Genomic DNA, 15,766 nt, shown 5'->3' with positions numbered 1-15,766 from the left:
TGTAAGTGAAGAGGCATTTCAAAAACATGGTTGGCTTATCTTTCAATTTGCAAAATCCTATTGTTAAAGTGACATTCTAGGCCTCACTTAATGGATTATTAAATCTTAGTAAGAATTTTGGAGGCCTTTTCTTCAGAAATCAAACACATTTCAGAGTTTCTTGTAAACTGAGGATTCTCTGAACTGTATATGATAATGTCTTTGTTTGGCTGGAAGAAGAGAAATCCCACTGAGCCCTGCACCAACCTGGGTGGGCCTTACTGCCCTTAAGAGAAACACATCTTTCAGTTCCACCAGGAAAGGGGGCAAAGTAGACCCGAGTCACTGTCACTTGCACATGAACATAAAGGCACACAGACACAGGTCCCAGGATCCACGGGTAGCCATGAGAACACTGTCACACAGGCGCCTGCAGACACACATGTGAGGTACACACTTCCCCAGACACACAGATGCATAGAGCCAGCACGAACTTGTTGTTACCCCGTCTTCTAAATGCTTGGGAAAGAGAGGGTGTAGGCAGCAGCCATGTACAATTATCATCAATCATATCCCATGATGCAATTACTTATAATCCCTCTGAGTCTATTCTTCTAGATGCCAATGTCTTCCACCAACTCTTAAATCTCACCTAGATTACATTACTGTTTACTCCACCCATGAATGGGCACAGCAAGTACCTCAGGAATTGATATGCCCCTCCACATACCAAAGACCAGTGTCCTGAGAAAGAGAAAATTTTATTATATCAAGCTTTCTCCCAGCATGTCCATACTTTACCCCATGTGCTATATACAACGAATTATTTAACTCATTTTATTTCTGATGGCTCCCTCTTTTCAGAATACTAACAACTACTCTAAATTAGATTTAGTACAAGTTCAGTTTCTAATTAACTCAAGATTAAAGTCCTAGAGAGCAGCAATATATAATTTAAACCCTGGGGCTGAAATCTCAGAGTAGATGCAGAATTTTGATTCCAAATGATTATTCCCCAGCAACATAACACTAATGAAAGCAGGATTGTTTTCATGTGTAAACTCCCATAAATAAGACTTCCCCTTTATGATTTCCTTTTAACTTTAAATGAGTCATAAAAAAAAAAGAGTCCCAGAGAGAGAAAAGAAAAAGTAAGCATGACATTCTTCAGTATCCTCTGTTCACTATGTCACATCCCTGTAATTCTCAAAGTGAATCAGAGAGAGTTAAAGAGCACACTAAACAGAAACTTTCTTGATGGTTCACAGAGAGTGCTGTTCAGGACCACACAGCCACCACGACATCCACCTACGAAGTGCATGGAAAGTCATAAACACAAAGATGCCTGTTTCTCATCCTCTTGGTTAAACAAAAAACAAAAGCCATGAAGGAAACCCAGAGTCAAACTGCCATGGATGGCAGGGCTTCAGGCTCTTGTCCCAGGTGTCAGAGATGAGTGCCAGCCCCTGACCAGTGCTGCACATGAGTAAGTAGGAGATGGTAAAGTGGAATTTTGAGAAATAACAAACTCAAGACATGGATGTGGTTATCCAAACATCAAGGGACTTCTCCATTTGCACATGGATAATTGTGCAGTTATACACTTTGCTAAAGGGAGACCAGATGGGAGCAACGGAGCTCATCCTCAGCTGCCTGTTGCCCTGAAGTCTTGACACACACCTAGGGGCCAGAAGGAGAGATGAGCTCTCATTAGATCCAAACCAAGACGGGTTTCACATTCAATTCCCAACCTCTCAACAGGTGTAGAAAAGTCACAGGTATCTGCAAGTTTGGCCCAAGTTCCTTTCCTCAATTAGTCCACCAATTCTCAAGGTCTCGCTGAGCAGATAGCAAGCTTTCCTTAAGTACAAAACGGGGGCAATGAAACTGAAGCTTATGTTCCTACTGGTAATTAGGTGCTTGGAAGATAATGAACTCTACCTTAAGATAGAGGACATGGCTCACTGAAATCAAAAAGGGCCTATCTGCTGCCGCTTTTCAAAGTGATCAAGCCAATTGGATACCTGGATAAATACTATTGGATCTACCCAGGTCAAGAAGGCAGAGTTGAGCAGCCTAAGATAAACTGAGATTTTGGTATTCAATGGGAAATGATGTAAAAACAGATTTGCCACCTACCGACTATATGACTTTAGAAAAGATTCTGAAATCTCTGTATTTCAGTTTTGTTATCTAAAAGATGTAGGGTGAAAGATAGCAACAAAGCCAAACTCTGTGGCTTCAGTGTCTGGCACCCAAAAAATCCTTGATGTATTTCCTTCGTCTTCCTTGCTGGTATCATTTCTTAATTCTTAATTATGAATTTCTAATTCACAGTAATTGAACACATTTGATGTTTTACTAACCTGCAGTCATTTTTAAATCATATATATATACATATATATATATATGACATTTGAAGAAGTGAAGTGAAGTGAAAGTCACTCAGTCACGTCTAACTTTTTGCTACTCCATGGGCTATACAGTCCATGGAATTCTCCAGGCCAGAATATGGGAGTGGGTAGCCATTCCCTTCTCCAGGGGATCTTCTCAACCCAGGGACTGAACCCAGGTCTCTCACATTGTAGGCATATTCTTTGCCAGCTGAGCCACAAGGGAAGCCTTATATGACATTTATATATTTTATATGTGACATTTATACATATATGACAAATACATATGTGGAATATAAGACATTGAGGAATTATTCATTAGAAGAAAATAAAAATCATCTGTAAATCTAAAAGTGATTACAGTAAACATTTCAGTTCTACCTTTTGTCCATGTGTCTTTGTGTATCCCCTTCTCGCTTTCATTTACATAGTTATATATTTTTGCAAAAGGGAAAGACGTAGCCAACATTTTTCACTTAATGCATCTACTCCTTTCGTGGAGCCTCTCTCTCTCTGTCACTGAACATCTTTCCACGACATTATTTTAGTGCTGTATAGTCTTCCGTTATTTTAAGGTACCCTGGTTTCCTGACCAATATAAATGTGCTCTTTTAGCTAAGTTTTTATATGTAAATAGGAAAAGGAGTGTGTTAAGGCTGTATATTGTCACCCTGCTTATTTAACTGATATGCAGAGTACATCATGAGAAATGCTGGGCTGGAAGAAGCACAAGCTGGAATCAAGATTGCCGGGAGAAATGTCAATAACCTCAGATATGCAGATGACACCACCCTTATGGCAGAAAGTGAGGAGAAACTAAAAAGCCTCTTGATGAAAGTGAAAGAGGACAGTGAAAAAGTTGGCTTAAAGCTCAACATTCAGAAAACGAAGATCATGGCATCTGGTCCCATCACTTCATGGGAAATAGATAGGGAAACAGTGGAAACAGTGTCAGACTTTATTTTTTTTGCCTCCAGAATCACTGCAGATGGTGATTGCAGCCATGAAATTAAAAGACACTCCTTGGAAGGAAAGTTATGACCAACCTAGATAGCATATTCAAAAGCAAAGACATTACTTTGCCAACAAAGGTCCGTCTAGTCAAGGCTATGGTTTTTCCAGTAGTCATGTATGGATGTCAGAGTTGGACTATAAAGAAAGCTGAGCACCGAAGAATTGGTGCTTCTGAACTGTGGTGTTAGAGAAGACTCTTGAGAGTCCCTTGGACTGCAAGGACGTCCCACCAGTCCATCCTAAAGATCAGTCCTGGGTGTTCATTGGAAGGACTGATGCTGAAGCTGAAACTCCAATACTTTGGCCACCTCATGTGAAGAGTTGACTCATTGGAAAGGATCCTGATGCTGGAAGGGATTGGGGGCAGGAGGAGAAGGGGACAACAGAGGATGAGATGGATGGATGGATGTTATCACCAACTCGATGGACATGAGTTTGGGTGAACTCCGGGAGTTGGTGATGGACAGGGAGGCCTGGCATGCTGCGATTCAATGGTGTCGCAGAGTCGGACACCACTGAGCAACTGAACTGAACTGAACTGAAAAAATGTTTGAGGAGTAACTCACACTATGGAATAAATTAAACTGAAAGTAGCTTGCCACTAATTAAACAGAAAAATATTTGTGTCAATGGGATTCTCCATGCAAGAATACTGAAGTGGGTAGCCATTCCCTTCTCCAGGGGATCTTCCTGACCCAGGGACAAACCCAGGTCTCCTGTACTGCAGGCAGATTCTTTAATGACTGAGCCACCAAGGAAGCCCCTATAACATATCTACAATCTGCACAAGTGAAATGTCTTCTTTCTTCTTTAACCACCAAACCTCCTCACTGAAAAACTGCTGAAGTCCATGATGAGGAGTGAAAGGACCATGTCTGTATCCTTGTCTTGGCCCAGATCTTCTTTCATTGACCCATCTATGCCTCTGACTTGCACCATCCACTTGTATGTCCCATTCCAGGCTGCTAACCTACCTATGTTGCTGAGCTCACAGTAGAAAGCTGTCCATGCAAGATTAGTTCTTGACTAGAATAGCAAGATTTATATTACTTATGTTTCTTACTAGCAGTCCATCCAGCTCTAGCACAAATTCTATTTATTACCACAGAAATATAGGGCATTTGGGAACATTTAGTCACTTCCTTCAACTCTGTGCTGTCTTCAGATATTTCTGACATCTGGGACTCTGCTCCACACTCTCCTTGAATATACCCAGGGAAGAAGATGTATCTTTGGGGATAGGGTGTCCCAGGCACATATACACACATATAAGCTACTTGATAAACTATATAAATGCTTAAGAATACTTTCCATTTGGAACCTTTATAGGTAGACAGAAATATATATGTGTGTGTGTGTGTGTGTGTGTGTGCATATATATATACACATAAATATTTGTTTCATATATATAATACTCACCCAAAACTCAGTATTTTTGGCATTTTTATAAATAGTGTATTATTCTACACATATTCCGGTATATGTATATATTTTTTCCCAGAAAAACCTCAGTCTCTCTTTATAGCTATGCTCTAGTCTCTCCTTATAGCTATGAATAGTTGTCACAGTCAATTAAAATACAAATATGTGGATCTTTAAATAAATTCCATCAGACCAATATCTGGTTGGGAAGTAATTACTGTCCATTTGCTAAATGACTCCATCCATTCTACTATTTTCCAATCAACTAAAGACCTCTGGCAATCATAGATTTACAACTCAGCAAGATTAAACAATTTACTGTTATTTATGACAGCAAAGCTGGGTCTTCTGTATTATATTCCACATTAGCATCTGTCACTTTACATTTGGGAGATCCTGTCCAAAAAAAGATTATGCCTCCTAACCAAACATTCAGCAGGACTGCAGGAACAGGCACCCTGACAAACATCCTGACAAAATACTTTAAAGCATCACTAGAGCTTGCAGCTGTGCGTTTTCAGACGGCTCAGCAGATGAGCATGGAGTTTCTTAGCCTCTGCTCAGTCTGTTCCTCTCAGTAATCTCTCACATGGTCCAGTCCATTAGGCTTTAAAATCCTCATGAAATGAACAGATTAAGGTCTGGCCTCAGTGGAGCAGGGATAGAGGGGGTGGGTCTGCTCTTAGCACAGTCTAAGCCTCAGAAAGATTTTAGATTGAAAAGCGTAGCATTGACTCAGCTGATTCATAACAGGAAATAATGCACAGATCATGCAAAAATCAAGGCTTGTATGTTGAGTTACAGTCTATGCCAGAGCAGCTGCCGCCACCTCGAGTACCGTGACAGGATGCATGTGCATGCGTATTTGTGTGTGCGTGTGCGTGTGCGTGTGTGCATGTGTGTGTGTGTGTGTGAGCGGGGAGAGGATCATGACTTGAGCAGTTGCCTCCCAAGCCTTAGGCAGCAGCCTGCAGAAATGCCAAAAGCCTTGCCTATGGAACTGTGATCAACAGGCACCTTCTATCAGTAAGGCTGCTGCTGCTACTGCTGCTAAGTCACTTCAGTTGTGTCCGACTCGGTGCGACCCCATAGACAGCAGCCCACCAGGCTCCCCCGTCCCTGGGATTCTCCAGGCAAGAACACTGGAGTGGGCTGCCATTTCCTTCTCCAATCAGTAAGGCTACTCAGCATAAAAAGCACATATGCACACATCCTTCTTTTATTTTAACTGGAGGAATCGTTTGGTTTTAATTGAGTCATATGAATCAATAAATAATTGATAATAATCCATTACCTCATTCAACCCTCCCAAAACCCCTGGAAGATGTGGGAGGAAGTATTATGACATTCCCTAGTTTTATAAATGAGGAAACAAACCCCAGAAACCTAGGCAACTTCCCCACAGTCATACATGTTGCAAATAGTAGTACCATAATTCTAATTCAGAGCATCTCCTCTCTTCACTGTTTTTTAGGGATGTGTTTAACTATGAAAGCAATGCATACATATGTGTGTAATTACTTAATAAAGAGACATATATGAAGTAGAAAGGGAAAGGATTCCTCTCCCCTCACCACACACACCTTCATGCCCTAGATATATTCACTGTTAACTGTTGGCAGTATGTTCCTCTGACCCTACTTTATATGCCTAATTATATACACATAAGTAGGATCATGCTACATCATGCTACACATGATCTTCTACTAATTGCTGTATTTCACTTTAACAAACTATAATCCACATCTTTCTCATGTCTCATATAGACCCACTTCCTTTATTTATGGATACTAATGCATTTCTGGTATGGTTGTGTCATAAATTATGTACCTGCTCTCTACTGCTAAACATATAAACTGTTTTCAAGTTTTCCTTAGCAAAATGCTGCAGTGAATATTCTTGTACATAAATGTTTCCACATTTGTATTAGAAAATTTACAGGATGGATTCTTAAATTAAGGGATTCCTAGATAATTGGACAAGTATTCTATTAATTTAGACACATACTGCCTAACCGCCTAACAAAGAAGTTGTAGCAATTCAACTGAACAAACATGACAATTTTCCAACATCTATGCCAGCTCTGAGTATTTTCTATGTTTTTTTCAAATTAAGGGATTGTTTTTATTTATATTTCTTTGGTTACTAATGACACTGATCATCTTTTCCTACATTTGTAGTTGTTGACAATATTTCTTATAAATTGTTTGAATTTTTATTAATTTCAGAAAGCATTACGTATATTATGATACTAGCCATTTGCTGTAAAACTCTCCTCCCAACATTCTGTGGGTTCTTTTGTCAAGTAGGATAAACTCTGGTACTATGATTTCAAATTCCTTTCTCTTTTCCATTGTAAATGTCTTAAATACAAAGCCAGATAGCCCTAGTTAGCAAACCAGATTCTCACTAGAGGAAAACAATTGAAAGGCAATAATTGTTCTATTTGCACAAAATACCTATTAGTAGAGACTTGGAAAAGGAAAGAAAATTGTGACCTTATGCCAAGAAAAAAACGTCTTTGGGGACTGAATATTCCTAAAAAATACAGGCATTACTCCAAAATTTGATGTCACTAACAATGTAGGAGATGAAAGATATTTAAAGACTCAGAAAATGTGGGCTTTAACAAGTCTTGTGTATATCCTAGATATCCTCTTATTCATAACTAATGTGAGTCAAGTCAGACGAAAGAACCCAAAACTTTCTCTTTGGCTATGCAAATATAAACAGTAAAGGCATACTGGCCAAATCTTGAGTATTTGCAATTAGCTGTCAAGGCTGTACACTAACAAAGGACATTGCAGTACTAGCTTTCTACCTTCAATTTAAAGATCCCTGGGTAATATAGATCTTTTTTGTTATTTGCTTTTTTTTTTTTCTGCCTATTATTCTCAAATAATCATATTCAAATCTTATTACAGTGTTCGTTCATGTCACTGTTGTCTAATGGAAGAGTGGCCAAGGCCCAAAAGATGAAGGTTAAGGTTACTAAAGCCAATACCTCTGCTTAGATTCCCCCAAAATAGGTTCCAACTTCTATTCCTCAAGGCTGTACAGAAACTAACAAACTTCCAGAGTTCACAAAGGGAACAGATGTTTTACAGAAAAATTTTAGGGCAAGTTTCAAGCATAATGCTGCTGATATGTATTTGTCTTTTCAACAAACATCATTATGTTTTATCACAAGATTTAATAAAGCAGCTTAGTTAAAAATGCCATCTGGGTCTCTGGACACATTAAACAAAGCTTAAAATAACCCACCCCAGCAACTGGGAGGGCCCAGCTGTTCTCAAAACCTCTCCTACTCCTTTTACTTCCTCATAAAAAAGTAAATGAGGACTTAAGGCTACAAGAGTAAAGAATGAACTGACCCAAACAGGGAGATGGGTGGAACCAAGGGCTCCCTAAAACTTGCTATTGCTTATATAATAGATTTCCTATTTCCACAATTCTGGGAGGAAGATTTGGGAAGGGAAGCAAGATAAAGTTATAGTGGGTCCTTTAGGCTTTTCTAATGTACTACACACCAGTCCTTCCTAATGTCTGAGCCATAGTAGACCATTCCATTCACCTATTCTGGAGTTGACACGAGTAGAAAATACAGAGCAATCGCTGTCCAGTTCTTTTCCCTTCTAGAGACAGGACCTGGAGCCGGCCATGCCCAGATTTCCAGATCCATTTCAGGAAGGAAGCCTTCATGTTGAAGCACATGTTTCCCTCTCTTGCTTCTTGCTTCTTTCCTCCTTACTTGCCACCCACCACCACATCCCAATCTGCTTCTCTTCCAAATGAATGTTCCTTGTCTTTGGCACCAAACCAAGATTTGTTCCTCAGACAGTTCTCATAATTGGCCAAGGTTCATATATTCTTATTCACTGCAGCAAATACCTCTTCAGGATCTATTGGAATCAAATACAATCTGTGACAGTATCTATCCAGAGAGCACACCCAAGTCCCTTGCTGACCCAGCATTCCTCATATTCACTTTATTTTCTACCTCTAAAAGATTTCACAAGACATTGAGAAGCTCTTTAATTCTGTAAGCTGCACTGCAGGCCAATATTACAATCATTAATGCTGATCATCATGTGGCCAGTACAGTGCATGACTAGCCAGAAAATGGATTTTCTCTTGGCTAAATCTTGTAACAGAGCTCTACATTGTTTCAGTTCATACAGAGTCAAATTATTACATGACATGTATTCAGTTGACTATAATAATACTCCCCTGCATTTCTTAGTTTTGTGGATGTTACAAAATGTTTTCATAAGCAGTGCTTCATTTGATTCCCAGGATAATTCAGAAATGCAGTCATACACAGTTTATAGATGAGAAAACAAATGGTTCCTAGGTATGTCAAGAGGCTCAAGCTTTGGACTGCAACTTGTTTGGCAGAGCTAGAAAATGAGGCAAGCCTTCCAGCTGCTGATTCAGTGTTTTCTCTACCACACCTCATGCCTCCTGGGCTAAAGTCAAAAGAGAGTGTGGTTATCATATGAAGAAATCAGGTTTGGGTTTGCCAATTCTGTATCTGTAGTATTTGATGGGGCTTCCCTGGTAGCTCAGCTGGTAAAGAATCCGCTTGCCATGCAGAAGTAATATTCCTGGGTTGGGAAGATCCCCTGGAGGAGGGCATGGCAACCCACTCCAGTGTTCCTGCCTGGAGACTCCCCATGGACAGAGAAGCCTGGTGGGCTACTATCCACAGGGTGGCAAAGAGTCAGACACGACTGAGCAACTAAGCACAGCACAGCACAGCACAGGACTTGGTGATCTACTTTTATTTTATTTAATCAATAGTTGCTGTAACAATCTGGCTCCATGAAACACACACATACATTTAAAATGCTAAGTTACAGAACTGTGCTGTCTAGTATGGTAGCTACTAGCCACTTGTGGCTAAGTTGAAATCTTAATTAATTAAATTAAATGTAAAATTTGGTTCTTTAGCAGCATCAGCTACATTTCAAGTATTCAACACTGAAGTGTCCTAGTTGACTAAGACAGTGCAGATTTCAGAACATGCCCATTCTCACAGTAAGTTCTATTACACAGTGCTGATATACAATATCATCTTAGAGAAAGAAGACTTTAGAAAAAGTCAGAAACATCTTAAGGCAGGCACCGTGCTGTCATCTGTTCAATATTAAAGACAGTTTAGGACTAAAAAAGAAGAATGTAACAAAGAGGAGAAAGATAGACAGGTGGTCTTAGCCATTGATGGATCTACCCAGGGAAGGGCAAAGGCATTCTTGTAGCCTAATATTATGATCCATTTAGCTTTTCAACTCTTTAAGACATTAGAATAAGTTGATACATAGAGGATCTAAACCCCTGAGGAGTATCTAAAGCAGTTGGAAATAGAAATAGGATAAAAATAAACTCGTTACAAACCAAGTTTAATCACACTTCATTTAAATAACACTATTTACTCCATGTACTTGGTTTTCTATAGTTTGTTTTTTGCTCTATATAGCAGGACATAATCTTTGAAGGGGGATTTAAATACTTCTGGAGATTTTTCAGATAAATTCACATAGCACCATAAAAACTACTGTAAAAAGGTAGTTTCTTTACATTTTTCATTAACCTCAAATTAATTATATAAAAATCCAACAATCTATTTACGTTACTGCTTAGTCGCTAAGTCGTATCTGACTCTATTGCAAACCATGTACTGTAGCCCACCAGGCTCTTCTGTCCATGGGATTTCCCAGTTAAGAATACTGGAATGGGTTGCTATTTCCTTCTTCAGAGGATCTTCCTGACCCAGGGATCTAACCAGCATCTTCTACATTGGAAGGAACATACTTTACCACTGAGCCACCAGGGAAGCTCCATTATATTCAAAAAAAACAACAAAAAAACAAAGTTCATACCAATGGAGGTGGCTCTTTCAACGAACTCTTACTCTGAAAATTGGTAATTAAAAAAAAGAGAGGGAAATAAACACACATTCTGTCTTTCATAAGGAACTATATTACAGGATAATCAAAGAGCCCACTAATGAGAAAAATACCCAGTTTATAGAAAAATGTCAGCTAAAACATACAGATGGAATTAGAGAATTTGAAACTTATCATTTTGAAATCTCTAATGAAATAATCAGTTCAAGTCAGTAACATTAATGAATGCTAAAACAATCGGGTAAAAGTTGATAAGGAACTGAATATTCACATGGTATGAATTAACCCCATAGGCTACTGCTAGTCCCAAAGGGGAAAATAATGGACCATACCACCATATCTCTATAATCATCTCGGAATCACGAATGATGAAGCAACCAGAGATTATGTTTCCTTGTATTATGCAACTGAATACACACCATTGCCATGAAATAATCTTGCAAAAAGAAAATATTAAACCTGAATCTAATTAAGCCTCTAGACTGATTTCTAGTTCTAACACACACACACATACACAGAGGAAATGGAATGAAAAGGTAAATGACGCCATAAAGAATTAATCATAAAATTCCAGAAAGGAAGTGGAGGAGGCATTTTATAGAAAGGCAACTGACCTAGTCTCTTCAAGTCAATTTCATTAACAAAATGAAAATAAAGAGGTAGGTACTTTATTTTGACTCATTGGAAAAGACTTTGATGCTGGGAGGGATTGGGGGCAGGAGGAGAAGGGGACAACAGAGGATGAGATGGCTGGATGGCATCTCTGACTCGATGGACGTGAATCTGAGTGAACTCTGGGAGTTGGTGATGGACAGGGAGGCCTGGCATGCTGTGATTCATGGGGTTCCAAAGAGTCGGACACAACTGAGCGACTGAACTGAACTGAAGACAAATGTAATGTGTGTTCCTTGATTATAAGAAACAAGTTTGAACAAATCAGGTATAAAAGACGTTTCAGAATAACTGAGGAAATCTGAAGTTAGACTGGGTCATAACTAATATGTAGAAATATTTTTTAAATTTTGTTTGGGATGTTAATGATATTGTAGTGAAGTGAAAGTCACTCAGTCATGTCTGACTCTTTGCAATCCCATGGACTATACAGTCCATGTAATTCTCCAGGCCAGAATACTGGAGTGGGTAGCCTTTCCCTTCTCCGGGGGATCTTTCCAACCCAGGGATCAAAGCCAGGTCTCCTGCATTGCAGTGGGATTCTCTACCAGGTGAGCCACAAGGGAAGCCCTAACGATATTATAACTATCAAGTAAAATGTTCTTCTCTTTTAGAGATTCATACTGAAGAACTTGTGGGTAAAATTTCATTTTTTTAAATATACTTTAGCCCCTCAAAAAGATGAATCAAATATAGAAAAACGTGAACAATCCAGGACAGGAGTATGTGGATGTCGTAATCTACTCTCTCCACTTTGCTGAAAGCTTATAAATTTTAATAGCTTTATTACAAAAATTCCTTAAATCTCAAATTGTACAGGTATTTGTCCAATACATTTCAAACTCTATGAGATATTAAAACATTAACAGTGTAGTTTTACCTTCGAAAGATTGAAGGCAAAAGGAGAAGCGAATGGCAGAGGATGAGATGGCTAGATGGCATCACTGACTCAATGAACATGAATTTGAGCAAATTCCGGGAGACAGTGAGGGACAGGGGAGCCTGGCATGCTGCAGTTCATGGGGTTGCAAAGAGCCACATTTGACTTAGCAGCTGCACAACAAGAAGTGCATTTATCATTTTAGAAATTCTGAAAACTTCTGTTTTCATCCAGAAACTATATAATCAAAGAGCAAGTATCATTTTTCATAGAAAATGTGCTTTGTAAAATTAACTTTTTCTATTAAAATCAAGATTTTCCAGACAGAGAGAATGCAGCCCACCTGGTCAGATTCAAGTCAGTTCAAAGAGAATAAATTCTACATTCTACTATTTTTCTACGTAGTTTATGAATATCCAATGGGAAATAAAAAATGGCCAAAGTATTTGGAATCATAAGTTCCCTATTCCTGAGTATAGTCAGCAAGTCAAGTCAGGAGGTAAGTGTATCCCCACCAATATGCAATCACGCAAGACCAATTTTGCTTACAGTGGTCCTTTTAAACAACCTTTCTCCTGAAGCCAGCCTTCTGATTTTCCATTTTGCTTTATCAAAAGCTCCAAAGAAGGTGAACAAAATGAGGAAAAGATTGGAAAAAATTGGTTGTTTGAAATCTTGATAAAGTCAACCATCCCTTTCCCCCATGCCCATCCATCCTAGAAGTAATACTTTCAGATTATTTAAGAGATGGTGCTTCTGTGTGGACTTTAGTTTGTCATTCTTTCCTTCATAAATGCTAGATTAAACTTGACTCTATTTTAGGCATATATGTTAACATATGCTATCTCCTAAAATTAACTCCATTCTTAAAGTTAATGTGTATTTATCAGAGAAGACGCACTGAAGTAAGAGACTGAAGCATCCTTAGGGCAAAGTGTGCCAATAAATAATACAGCATAATAACAATTTGCCCATGCAAATCACCAACCGTAGCTTCAAAACTATCCAGACCCACAATAAATACTGGACAGGCTACGTTTCTCTCCTTAGGAAAACTGGCCCAGGAAGGAGTATGAAAGCTGCCACAGCTCTTCCAAGGCTCATTATTCTCCGTCATTCCATGGGAACAGCTTTGTCAGACAAGAGTAAAAGACTATTTGTCAACCTCTCTCCAACTGTCTGATTCAAGCCAACTTTCATCAATCCCAAGTGAGGAGCTAGAGAGAAATACAAGTCTTATATCTTCAGCAGCAGCATCTGCTGGGGTTAGAGATCACAACTCCACAACCCAATGGGCTCCCAGTCCCCTCACCCCCACTTCCACCCAAACCAGGCCCTGTTTTACCAACTGCTTTTTGGTTATTAAAAAAAAAAAATCCTCTTTCCCTATCCCGGAAACACTGAGAAGTGGGAATTATAGTAGATAAATGTAAAGAATAAACAACCTTAGAGCTGTTTTTTTTTAAGCAAGACATGAGAAAATTAAAAATGAGTTGGAAAGGAAGGGGGAAGAAATTCAAATGCCAGGTAATTGTTTAGTTTCACTTTTTAAAATGTTCATTTTCATTTATACTCATTTATTTAAACCTCTGCAGAGGTTTCCCTTAAAGAAAAGTTCTATAGGTGTGGATCTGACTGTATTAAAAAGACTGAAATTCCTCATTTAGACAATGTTTCCCACAGAAAACTCAGGGACTCTTGAAGTTAGGTATTCCCCTTGAAATGTTGCTGGCTTTGGAAAGGAGGAAATCAGGGTATGAGGATATGCCAAAAAGTGCATCAAATTGTAGGACAGGAAGAAAGAGGGGAGAAAGAAAAAAACTCAAGGTCTGAGAATTCAGATAGCGAAAGGAGACTACATAGGTCGTGGGAAAAGGGACAGAATGAAAACTGCAAGGGAGAAGGGGCCTGAAATGTTGTCAACTGTCAAAGGGCATCTAGGAGAGAAATAGGCAATAGCTTTAAGAAAAGCATGGCAAATCTCATTTCCGACCATTTAGATTTTCCTCCGGGGAACTGAGATCCCAGTCTGTATAATTTCGAGTTGACCCCCGCCCCATCCCTTTCCTCGTCAAATCAATTATGAAATAACTCCACAAACCAATGATATTAAAAACCATCACGCTTGCCAAATATGTCAGAGATAAACACTGTGTGTGTGTGTGTGTGTGTTTGAGCCAACACTACTGTTAAATTTGGCAGAGCCAAGATTTAGAGTGGAAGACTGCAAACAGAATACACGAGTGGTGGGGGTAGGACTATATTGGTAGCTGGAGGGTAGTGAAAGCAATCAGAGCAAATATTTTTAAAGGGCCGAGGAAGAGAAAGTTGAAAAGAACAGCGAGCAGGTGCAGAACATGGTCAGAGTCCAGGGAGAGGTGAGGGCGATGTGGCATCCATCGGGATGCCCGGCGGGGCTCAAAGGAAGGCTAGGAACTCTTAAGGCCTTTCAGAGTGGCTAACACAACGTAGCCCAGGGGTCCCTGGTGCGCTGGGGACGCTGAGGGGGAGACAGCGGAGGGGCAAGGGTAAAGGGCCTGGGAGAGCAGCCGAGCTGCGGAGCAGGATGGGGGTCGGGGCTGGCTGGAGGGGAGGGTGGCGGACTCCACGGACAGCGGGTCACTCACCCCGTTGGCCGCAGCCATCTGCACCACGACTTCCGTGGCCGTCCTGCTGAAGTACCTGCCGTCGCTGCCCACCACCATGGTGCAGCCCTGGCGGTCGCGCAGGTCGATGGACGACAGCACGCTCTGGATGAAGTTGGGCAGGTAGTTGCGCTGGCCCTCAAAGAGCCCGGTGGGCCGCCGCAGCCCCCCGCCTCCAGCCGGCCGCTGGTCCTCGTAGGGGGCCGTGGGCACCGTCAGCACCGGGATGGGGCTCCCCTCCATGGCGCCTCCTGGCCGGTCCTGCCGCGGCTCCCGGAGCCGGAGGGAATCTGCAGCCCGACGGGGCCCCCACCAGCCTGGCGGTGCGCCCGGGCTCCGCCTCACGCTGCGGCCCCCTCCGCTGCCGGTCGGCGCCCGGCGCCCTCCCGCCGTGCAGACCGCTCCTCCCTCTGCGCGCGGCCCCTAGCTGCCCCGGCAGAGTTTGGCCTCTACCTTCCAAGAAAGTTTGCTCCCGCCCAACTTCCTCTCTGGCCGGAGAGCTCAATGTGCCCGAAGCTTCTTCTTTCTGCTGGACTCACTTTCACGGTGTCCCAAAAGTCCCTTCCCAGTGCCAACTACCCTCACTGACTCTAGGACGCCTCCTGGCTGGCCTAACCTGAGCCTTCCCCGGGTGATCGCGTCTCTCCCGCACACCCTCCTTTAGAAAACAGCGGCGGGGTGGGGAGAGTTTGAGCAGGATCGGGGGTCCTCTCCTGCACCCGCAGCCCCTCTCCCCTCCACCTAGCAGTCCTCTCTTTCGGCCTCCCAGGGAATGAGTGGTTCGCAAGCACCAGTTTCTCTTTTGAACAAGGGCAGGGGTGGAGTTGGGAGGGGGCTGAAACCTTTTGCCAT

The 15,766-nt window shown here is 41.2% G+C and overlaps 1 protein-coding gene across 1 annotated transcript in view; it reads right to left on the bottom strand.

The window, feature by feature from the left end:
* Positions 1-15,157, bottom strand: part of PGM5 (phosphoglucomutase 5) — a 208,864-nt gene extending 193,707 nt beyond the window's left edge. The window contains exon 1 of the mRNA XM_068974264.1: positions 14,897-15,157. Within this exon, the coding sequence (XP_068830365.1) occupies positions 14,897-15,157 (261 nt within the window). The remainder of the gene's footprint in view (positions 1-14,896) is intronic.
* Positions 15,158-15,766: the final 609 nt, after the last annotated feature.

Source organism: Capricornis sumatraensis, chromosome 6 (genome assembly GCF_032405125.1).
Source record: "Capricornis sumatraensis isolate serow.1 chromosome 6, serow.2, whole genome shotgun sequence".
Classification (NCBI taxonomy): Eukaryota; Metazoa; Chordata; class Mammalia; order Artiodactyla; family Bovidae; genus Capricornis; species Capricornis sumatraensis.
The sequence above is the reverse complement of the archived record's forward strand: the minus strand, read 5'-3'. Positions and strand labels throughout refer to the sequence as shown.